Source organism: Oreochromis niloticus, linkage group LG8 (genome assembly GCF_001858045.2).
Source record: "Oreochromis niloticus isolate F11D_XX linkage group LG8, O_niloticus_UMD_NMBU, whole genome shotgun sequence".
Taxonomy (NCBI): Eukaryota; Metazoa; Chordata; class Actinopteri; order Cichliformes; family Cichlidae; genus Oreochromis; species Oreochromis niloticus.
In genome coordinates, this window is record NC_031973.2 from 9,885,888 (window position 1) to 9,896,267 (window position 10,380).

At 40.2% G+C, this 10,380-nt stretch overlaps 1 protein-coding gene and 1 non-coding gene across 2 annotated transcripts; one reads left to right on the forward strand and one right to left on the reverse strand.

Moving 5' to 3' along the window:
* The first annotated feature begins 5,016 nt into the window (after positions 1-5,016).
* tha1 (threonine aldolase 1) lies at positions 5,017-9,689 on the forward strand. Its single transcript, XM_003441873.5, has 7 exons — positions 5,017-5,433; positions 6,654-6,737; positions 6,824-6,912; positions 6,999-7,184; positions 8,169-8,306; positions 8,444-8,636; positions 8,912-9,689. Exons 1-7 carry the CDS (start codon positions 5,145-5,147, stop codon positions 9,217-9,219), a joined length of 1,287 nt encoding a protein of 428 aa, XP_003441921.1. The 5' UTR covers positions 5,017-5,144; the 3' UTR covers positions 9,220-9,689.
* A 356-nt stretch (positions 9,690-10,045) lies between these two features.
* Positions 10,046-10,127, reverse strand: trnal-uag (transfer RNA leucine (anticodon UAG)). The gene has a single exon. It is a non-coding gene; the product is annotated as a tRNA-Leu (tRNA).
* Positions 10,128-10,380: the final 253 nt, after the last annotated feature.

Sequence of the window (10,380 nt, forward strand, 5' to 3'; positions counted from 1 at the left end):
TTAGTGTTTCGGTAATAAGGGTTAGGAAAGTGCTGGTTACGGTAAGTCTCCAGGAAATGAATGCAAGTCAATGTAATGTCCTCTAAAGTTAAGGAAACAGGAGTGTGTGTGTGTGTGTGTGTGTGTGTGTGTGTGTGTGTGTGTGAAGTAAAGCATGTCCACATGGCCCGTGACATATGAAGTTGGGGGGGGGTAGTGTGAAATGTGAAACAGATGTTACTCTTGTTTCACAGGCACTGATGTCGACACCTTTACAAAAAGAGGTATGTGTTGAGTGAGAGTGTGTCTGTGTGTGTTTGAAAGACATCATTCAAGCGGCGGCTTCCCATAAACACCTGTTTTGTTCCGGTTAAAATCTCTCGTCATCGTGAATAAATGAAAGAGGAGAGATATAGATAGTTAGAGAGAGAGGGAAGGAGGTTGTTGTGGTGGTGGCGGCGGTTGTTGTGGTGTTGCGGAGGGGGGGCGGGGGTCACCTCCATTCCTCTGCCGTCCCTGAAAGAGAAGAGCTCATGTGGGATGAACACATTTGTTTATTCATTCGGCCCATCTATTTTCAGCCCAGTGGGTTTATGGTTATTGGAAAGGCGTTGCCGTCTCGCTCCTTCCCAGAAGGAGTCAATATTTCTCCCTCTCCTTCATTTCTCCCTCTCTGCCTCTTTTTCTCTAATTCAATATTTTCTCCAAAACACCACTCTCTCCCCTCCGTGCACAGGCAAGGAATGCTGGAAGGCACTCGCAGGGAAACAAAACACGAGCGAAAGGCACGCAGCTCTGCGCACACGCAGACAAGAATGCGAGAGCGCGGTGCCAACAGGGATCCCGTAAAAACTCGGGACATTTCCCACTTCCTTTGTCTTATCACACTTATCCATCACTGCTTGCTTGTCTTGCTTACTGATGCATCTTTATCTCTCTCTCTTCATGGCTCTTGTGGGGCTCTCGAGACCGACTGCGGCCTTTTTACAAGGCTGATGTTTGCTAATGACTTTTAATGATGACTGGTTATGGCTCATAAAACCTGGCTGTGTTACTGGCATTATCAAGTTTGACTACAGTACAGTGCCGTGCTGATGGCACACACTGGGGTCCTTATCAGGTGATTAAAATCAGAAAAGACAGTAAGGCCATCCGTGTGAGTGGGAAATGTGTGTGAGGGTGGGGGTAGGGAGGGCGCTGGTGCCTGTAATGCGAATGTGGCCCTAACAATTGCAGCACACAGAGCAAAAGTCAGTGTCAGAGGGAGGAGAGAGGTGTTTTGTAATAGGCACGCCTCCCTCCCAGCCAGTTTTGATCAACGGTGGAGAAATTCCCACAAACCTTCACCTCCAAATATTGACTTAGTCTCAGGGACGTGAGGGAACTGGGGCTTTGTTTCAGATAAAAACACAGGATAGTGCCAGTTTAGTTTGGGCCCGAGCCTCATCGTAGCACCAGTGTGGAAATGTACCGGAGCTTCAACACTCAAGCCACCGAGTTAGTTTAGAAAGTGAAGCGAGGACTGGATCGTTTTCAATATTTTTTTTATCCAATAAGGAACCTTTTTAAAAGGTTATATGAGTAAAATTATATTTATTTAGCCAATCCTTGTATGTCGCTTCTTATAAACCTATTTTCGTTGTGTTAATTTTAAACTTCAGGCAAGTGTATTTAAAATATCTGCTGACTCTGTAACCACAGATTAGGATGAAGTAATCCAAGAGTGCAAACCTCCACTATGTGGGGAGTATTTACTTTAATAGGAATAGTTTTGTACTTTGTAAATATTCATTTTGGGTTGTTTTTTTTTTTTAAACCTACTTGTAGAAGTTTGTAGTGCAGTAAAAATCCATTAATGGTAGCATGACAGAGGTTTTCTTTGATTACACAAACAGTATGTAGATAATGGATAATAGCTATTGATTCGTAAATAGGTGGTCATGAATAACTTGAGCTTATTATTTAATATTATACTGCGGTATATTCTAACTAACCAGGCAGCTCATTCTCTTTCTTTTGATGATACTTTATTTTTAAAGATAAAACACATTTTGGGGTCAACTTGAAAGAAAAGCAGATATAAAATGTAAAAGTGAGGTCAGAGGTCACATGACATGATATTTCTAATCTTTATATGATATTTTCTATATGTTGAAAATGCACACCATGTTTGTTAGAACCACATTTTCTAAATTATGAGTTTTTTTACCCCAATTTTTGACCAATAAATCATAAAGTTGACCTTGAAGACTCCTGTGGATGCAAGCCCAGTCTACACCCCCCTTCAAGGTTTTGTCAGAGTTAGCTCAAAACCTTTCGAGCTATCGCTTTTACAGACAGAATGACACACAAACGCTACCAATCTTACTTATAAATGTGGGATATCTAAAATATTTGATTCAGAAACACTCCAAATCTTTTAGATTGCTGAAATATCTGAAAATATCACTCAAAATAAGATGCCTGATTGTGGAATAATTACTACTAAATTACAAATTACTTGTAAATTAAAGGCTATAACGTTAAAAACATACATTTCTTTCAGGGTCTTCACAATCCACCACACCGTAAATGTCACGCCAGTCAGTCTCAGCCTTTCAGCTCAGCGTGGGGATAAAGGTCAGGTCCAAAGTGGGTGTGTGACCCTTGAAGAATCTTGAGGTGTCATAGTTATTCCAGAGTGTTCGTGGCTACAACACGCCATAAACAAATCGTGCAAAGTGGCACAGGAGCAGACAGATAAACGCGCACAGGTGCACGGACACATTTACGAAACACATGCTGGACAAACTGCAGTCCCTGCCGAGAGTTACAAGGCAAATGTGTTCAAATTCAATATGTGCGCTACACAGGACACGATTGATCTGTTTCTAGATTATTATTAGAAACTCACTCACAGACCAGGAGGGAAAACTTTAATTTTCACCCATTCATCTAGATTTTGATGTTTAAATTATACTAGTGCACAGTGTTTTTGGTTTTTCAGTATTAGATAACAGACATTTTAGATGTCTGTCATAGATAAAGCAGCATTATGTGTGTAGAGCTGTTAAAAAGTTATTTCTGTGTAAATCATACTAAATAGAAGATACAAGCAAGCCTTAAAAGTTCTGCATAAGAAATCCCAGCAGTACCACTGCAGTGAGATTCATATTAAACCCAAAATATTCAATTTTCAGAACATAATTTTGTACTCAGATGCACCTTCTTTGCTTTAAAGTCATTCGCAATGCCTCCAACTTTACCCAGAGACGATGACGACAGCTGAAAGGGGCCGAGTGCTCCTAAAAGAAGCTTTGCCTTTGCACAATCCCCTTATCCAGAACGAGTTGAAAATATGTAGATTTTCATATCTTTCCATGTCATGCAAAATATATACTGATGGGATAGATTGCTTGTTAAATGAGGTGTGGTACAGATTAAAGAGTTAACATGTGTGTGTGGGACTGTGTGTGCATATTTCATTATATATTACGTTACCTTCCAAGGAACTGCAGATAGAAATTATCTAGGAGCCAAATGTGGTTCAAAGACTTTTTTATGTTGTCAAATCAATGTTTTTGTGTGTGGGGCCTGAAAAATAAAGAACAAAACTAAACTAAGTATAGAAAAGTAAACTAAACATACAAGGGACAGACACAGTTAAAGGGTTACCTGTAATCTTGTAAAATAACCTCCCAATAAATGTCATTTTTTTGAAGCCTGTAAAGCTCAGTTTATTGTGTAGTTTAGTACAATATATGCACCACAAGCTATAGCCTCATAAGTCTTTTACAAACAATATAAACACGGTTTTAAAAAAGTTTTTTTTAGACTGCTGATTCACCCTGTGAATGCTTTTGAACATAGATGCAGATTTCTTAGAAGAAGAAGGTGTGGGCGTAGGTTTTTTTGGGTAATGGGAAGACTCATAAGCAGGGATCAGGTCTTTCCCTGGGCATTTTTGTAATTTCCTTGACTTCTGGGGAATTCTGTAGATTTATGGCTTCAATTTATGATAAAAAGGAATCAACTGCCCTGACAGTTTCCTAAATACATTCTCTGTTTGGTTCATGTTTATATTGGGAGTAAAAATGCATTTGTTGCAGGCAAAACTTTTCCTGTGTTCCATGAAATCTAGATCTATGAGCATAAAGGAAACACACCACCCCGACTATTTGAAACACATGCATTTACAGTGAGAACATGAAAGAAGCAGTGAAGTTACTTAGGAAAACAAGCATGCAAGTGTGGTTGAATTGCCACCTGGTGTTGGATTTTTTTGTTTTCCTTTACTTAAAAAAGAAATTTGCATCTTAAACCACTGTGGAAAAAAGTATAAAATGCATCAGAAATCAAGGAAATTAAATCAAGTCAGACCCGTGAATGTGTAGGTTCTCCAAGTCGTGATAGTCTGATGAGCTTGGAAAGAAAATGACTGGACTTCTTTAAGCTTCATGAAGATTCTCATCCTCTTCAGACAACGTCCCTCATGTTTTAAGCAAGGAAGGCAATCACCAAACATCAAGTGCAGTTTAACATGGCACCTGCCAATATCTTTTTTCTGCACACATTATCAAAAATAATGCAAAAGCTGAAAAAAAGACAGAAAATGCAGTTACTTAAAGTAGACGTGCATATTTGACCCTTGTTTTTCAATTTCACACGAGGAAGGAGAAAAACATGAAGTGAGACAGTGCAATGTGCTGCTCCGCAGACGCATCCCTGCAGAAATAATGTTGATAACCTGACAGAACAGTGGCTAAAATGACAGCTCACGGTTTGAAAAGTGCTTTGAAAAGAAAAAGGCCAAGTTTGAGAAAAGCATCAAACAAACTTCAGTTTTCTTTTGTGCTTAACAAGCACAAAGTGTCAGGAAAGCTGCTTCAGATAAAATGGAGTTTATATGTCTTTCACGAGCCCTTCATCCTCACCAGGACTAACCTAACCAGTGATCACGTGTGTGATAATAATAATAATAATAATGATGATAATAATAATAATAATAATAATAATAATACTCTTTGCTGGAATTTTAGCGCCATCTCGAGGTCCAGGCCGCTTTGCGCACTTGGATGCGCCTATAGGTCATCCATTAACTCCCCTTGCAGTCAATGATTATCGATTACAACTCCACCGATACAAAGTTCAGTAATAACAGTGAAAATGATTGAAAAGGGACCATCATGGCGTTAAAAACATCTTCCTGCAGGCTTTTATTTAAATTCATCCATCAAGGTGCTGTGGCACCGCTCGCTGGCCTAAACGCACTCCGCTCCGTGCTGGGATGGAGCTCCACGAGGGGATACTACAACTCTGGAAAGCCCAGTTATGCTGGACCCGGAGGGGCGGCCCACGTCCGGGTGGTGGACCTCCGTAGCGACACGGTGACCAAGCCGGGTCCGGCCATGCGCCAGGCAATGGCGGAGGCCAAGGTGGGAGACGATGTGATGGGAGAAGACCCGACAGTTAACGGTTAGAGTCGAAGAAAGAGTTAAATTCTGCTTTTAATTTTTTTTTTCTATTCTCTTTAAATTATTACTGACCTCTTGACTGGTCTGTGTGTGCATTTGTATATTTGCTTTAGGCTAGTTTGGTACCTCTTAGTTACTTCTTAATAATATATAGCCGACCATATGCCAGAGAATCCACATTCACGCACTGGGCACTTGGATTATCCAATAACGGATTACCCAGTAATCCAAATTAACCCCACAGTTGGAGGACAAACCAAGACACCAATAGACAAAGAAAAAAAAGTTATTCTCTTCTCTTCTATAAGGTGGTCACATCCCAAAAGTGTGCTATTCCCGAGAAAAGCTCTGTATGCCTTACTTTTACATTAATTAAAAAAAAAAAAAAAGGATCAGATTATTGACAGAAAATTCCTTTTTAAAAAATTGAAAGTTTATTGAACCATCTAAAAATTGTAAAAAAAAAAAAGAAAAAGAAAAAAAGAAAAAAAAGAATTACATTAAAATTTCCATATATGACTTTTAATTTGTGTTATATTTGCTACATTTTTGCAACATTGTTTAACAGCTTAAAAATTGATTGTGATGTGTGAAAAAAAAAACTTTAGTTAAAATAAGTTTTAAAATTTTGGTTTTTTGAAAAATAAAACTAAAATGGTTTGTGAACTTGGAAACTGAACTAAAATAAAATAAAAATATAGAAAAAATATCCTTCGTTTTAGTCTTTGTCAGTTTGGTGCCTGCCTGATGAGGCTTCTTCCATACAGTAATACTTAAAAAGAAGAAAAGTATCACTGAAACTGATAAGAACTAAACTAAAACTAAACATTTCCAAACAATAAAACCTCCTCAGACCTCTGACATCAACAAGGCATTTTCAGTCAGAGAACCGCTGCTCACTGGACATTTTCTCTTTTTCAGACAACTCTCTGTAAACTCTAGAGATCATTGTGTGAGAAAATCCCACCAGGTCAGCAGTTTCAGCCTGTCTGCCACCAACAGCTGTGCCACGTTCAAAGTCACTTAAATCAACTATCATGCAGACAAAACTCTCTCCAAGTAAAACAAAGGTCTTTATGCTGACTTTGCAGTCTATATGATACAATCCTCTCTGTCCTTTGAACCTTGACTACAGAAATGACTTACTGCACTGCAGTGTTCTAAAGTCTTTGCATCTTTATTTGTGAAATGCTGCTCAAACCTAAAGCGTGATGTCTGCAGAGTTACAGAAAATTGCAGCGGATATGTTCGGGATGGAGGCCGCCCTTTTCGTCCCCTCTGGAACGATGAGTAATCTCATTGCAGGTCAGTTTTGCTTTCACCTGGCAGCGTGTGATTTAGTCTTAACTAGTCCTGGATGGTCGCAAACATGCCTGCATTTCATTCAACAGTGATGGTGCACTGCAGGGAGCGGGGCGACGAGGTAATCGTGGGGGACTCGTCCCATTTACACATCTATGAGCAAGGAGGTAGCGCTCAGGTGAGTGTGCCGGAGCACCTTTATCTATGATGGGGGGGTTTTTGTAACTAGACAAGAGTGTGTGTGTATTTGTTGTGTTGATACAGCTGGCTGGCGTGCACTCCACCACGGTGACCACGCTCCCCGATGGGACGTTTGACCTGGAGCAGCTGGAGTCAAAGATCCGCCACGGTTACCCAGACCCCCATTACCCACGATCACGGCTCGTATGTGTGGAAAACACGCACAACATTCAAGGAGGACGTGTGCTACCTCTGGCTTTTCTGCAGGAGGTGTGTGTGCATGACTTTCACTTTGATTAGTCTGACCCCAGATCCACTTTGCATCAGTTCAATTTAAGCGAGCTTTGTCTCAGAGAAGATGTCAGTGGTTCTGGATTATGTGTCCATATGGCTTCTTCTTTGATAGAGTTTTGACCTGCCTTTGTGGATGGCACAACGTTCATAGGCAGTGATTTCTAGAAATGTTCCTGAGCCCATGCAGTGCTTTCGGTGACTCATGCCTGATTTTAACACAGTGCTGCCTGAAATCACAAGCAAAGTAGCTCCTTAACTGATGGTTCAGGCTCACCTGATCCAGGCCCAACTACAAGCTTTTTCAAAAAGGAAAGTTTTAAGTTTAATCTTAAAAATAGAAAGGGTGTCTGTCACCTGAACCCAAACTGGGAGCTGGTTCCACAGGAGAGGCTTTTACAGCCTCCAGGAACTTCAAGTAAGCCTGCAGGTCGAGACTAAAGTGCTCCACTGGGATGATAAGATACTATGAGGTCTTAAGGCTATGATGGGGTCTTATCATTTAGAACTTTGTGTTTAAAGGGAAAGTTTTAAATGAAATTCTGTATTTAACAGAACAGAAAAGCTAATATTGGAGAAAAACGATCTCTCCTTGTGCTCCTCGTTAAGTACAGCATGTTAGCCAAAGTAGTATGGACGTACGGTGGAGTGAATCATTTCACTGCTCGCAGCAGACACAACAGTTTGGGTCATATACATTTTGTTATCATTTGAAATACATTGTTATTTAAATTACTTCAATTATTATTAAAGGTAGCTTTTCTTGGTTGCCATGGGGATGTATCCCCCGAGACTTTGTTGTAGACTCGTAGTCTCCAGCAGGAAGAATTCCCATTGAAATGTATTATTTACAGAGTCATGCTGATTGCCACATTTTGATACAAAAGCAATAGCGATTCGTGGCGTATTAAAATTTAATGACGTGATGCGATCATGTTTGGATGGTTTGTTTCCATGTTTAAGGTGCGTGCTTTAGCAGATCGATATGGTCTGTCCGTTCACATGGACGGAGCCCGGATAATGAACGCCGCTGTAGCTCAGGGAGTGCCTCCATCTGCCATTCTTCAGCACACAGACACTGTTAGTGTGTGCCTCTCCAAGGTGGGTTTGAGGGATATAAACGCACACACACACACACACACACACACACACACACACACACACAAAGAAGTCAAGATTCATCTTAACCAAGGTGAAACTGGATTAACGTAACAATCAAAATCCTGGGTGTGTATCAGGGTTTGGGCGCCCCAGTTGGTACCGTGCTGGCTGGACCTCAGGACTTCATATCCAGAGCGGTACGGTGTCGCAAAGCACTCGGTGGGGGAATGCGGCAGGCCGGCATACTCGCAGCAGCTGGAAAACTCTCCTTACAGAATATGATTGGAAGACTGGAGGAGGATCACCGCAATGCAAAAACGTTTGCTCAAGGTGAGTAACTACCTGGTTATTCCATGAAAATTCAATCCAAGTGACTTCCTCAGGATCTGCTGGTTTTTTTTGTGCAGCAACTTTAGTTTGTTTAATGAAGCCATGCAAAATCTTACCTTTATATAGTGAATTTATTTTTATATAGTGAGTTCTAGAGGCTCGAATTACTGGAATTTGATTGATTTTACATGAATACCCTTCAATGAAAATTAAATGCTTTACTGGCTCCCGCTTTACTCTTTTGTGTAATTACCTTGTTTCTTCTCCACCTTCAGCTCTTCTCGACTGCAATCCTAACTTGTTCGCTGTTGACTTGGCTGCCGTGGAGACAAATATCCTGCGTTTCCGCCTGCAGGATCTCAGTTTGAGTCCTCGCGAGTTCTGTGACCGCATGGCTCAGGTTAGCAAGAGTGAGGAGGCTGCACTCGGGCAGGGGATACAAGTTCTCATGTACCCTCATTTTGGGAACTCTGTCAGGGCCGTGTGGCATCTTGGGATTTCTCCTGAGGACACTCAGCTGGCCATCCAGAAAATGCAGTTTGTGGTTTCTCAGCATGTGATGGAAAATATCAGGGCCCAGTGAAACCCAAGTCAGGATGAAACCTGATCTTAGAATGATTACAGAGTAATGTAGACTGTGAAAAATGGGACAAACACTACTAAAAGCACTAAGGATGTGAATCTGTTAATTTTAATTAAGAACAGTGTCTTGAATTTTATTTTGCACCCTTATGAATTATCTTTTATTAAAGAGATGTGTGCAAATACAACAAAGGGCACAGATGATGACCTTGGTCCATTTTAACTGTGCATGTGTGCAGCTCTCGACTGTAAGAATTTATATTAATGCTTTTTTAAATCATTAATATACATTCTTTATATTATATTAATGAATATAATATTGAGGACTCTGTTGGAAAATGGCTGATATTTCTGTGTACTGCTTAAACTTTAGCAATCTGTCAACAATTTTGGCAACTTTTAGTATCGCTGACTTTCTTTATTTGATCAAACGTAAATAAAAGCAATAATAAAAACATGAAAGAAGCTTCTAAGAAGCATTTGTCACCTCATTTTTATGTTCTTATTTACTCACAGGTGTTTCCATCATCATAAAGTGGTGCAGAAAAGGCACAACATCATCAGAAATTAAAGAAATAATAATAAAAAAAAAACATTCAAATGTCCTGGTGGTGGGTGACTGTCTGTTTAAGGTGTCCTCCAAAATTCTCAAAGCTTGTTTTTGGCCACAAGATGGCACTACAATATCAGACCTCGAGTTTTTATGACTATAAGCAACAGCAAAAAAGTGGAAACCCATTCTGGTATCTGGTTTTTATAACCAAAAAAAGAAAAACCATATTCAATTTGTCGATACTTGTCGTGGTGAAGAAGGCAAGAAAAATTTCTGGCAGCGGTGGGATTCGAACCCACGCCATCGAAATGACTGGAGCCTAAATCCAGCGCCTTAGACCACTCGGCCACGCTACCGTGATACCCCACGTCAGACACATATCTATTTATACGACGGGAAACATCATCCTATTATTCACGTTATACGACTGATGATGGGATTTCACTAACACTAATACTAATAACTCTCTTCGAGCACATAATTATATTTGTAGTTATCATTGAAGCCCTGGATGGATAAGGCACTGCTAATCTTTTTAATAAGAGCTAAATTTAGTACTCCTAACCCAGTGTTAAGGCTAAAGCCATTTTGGAGCCCTGTTATACAAGT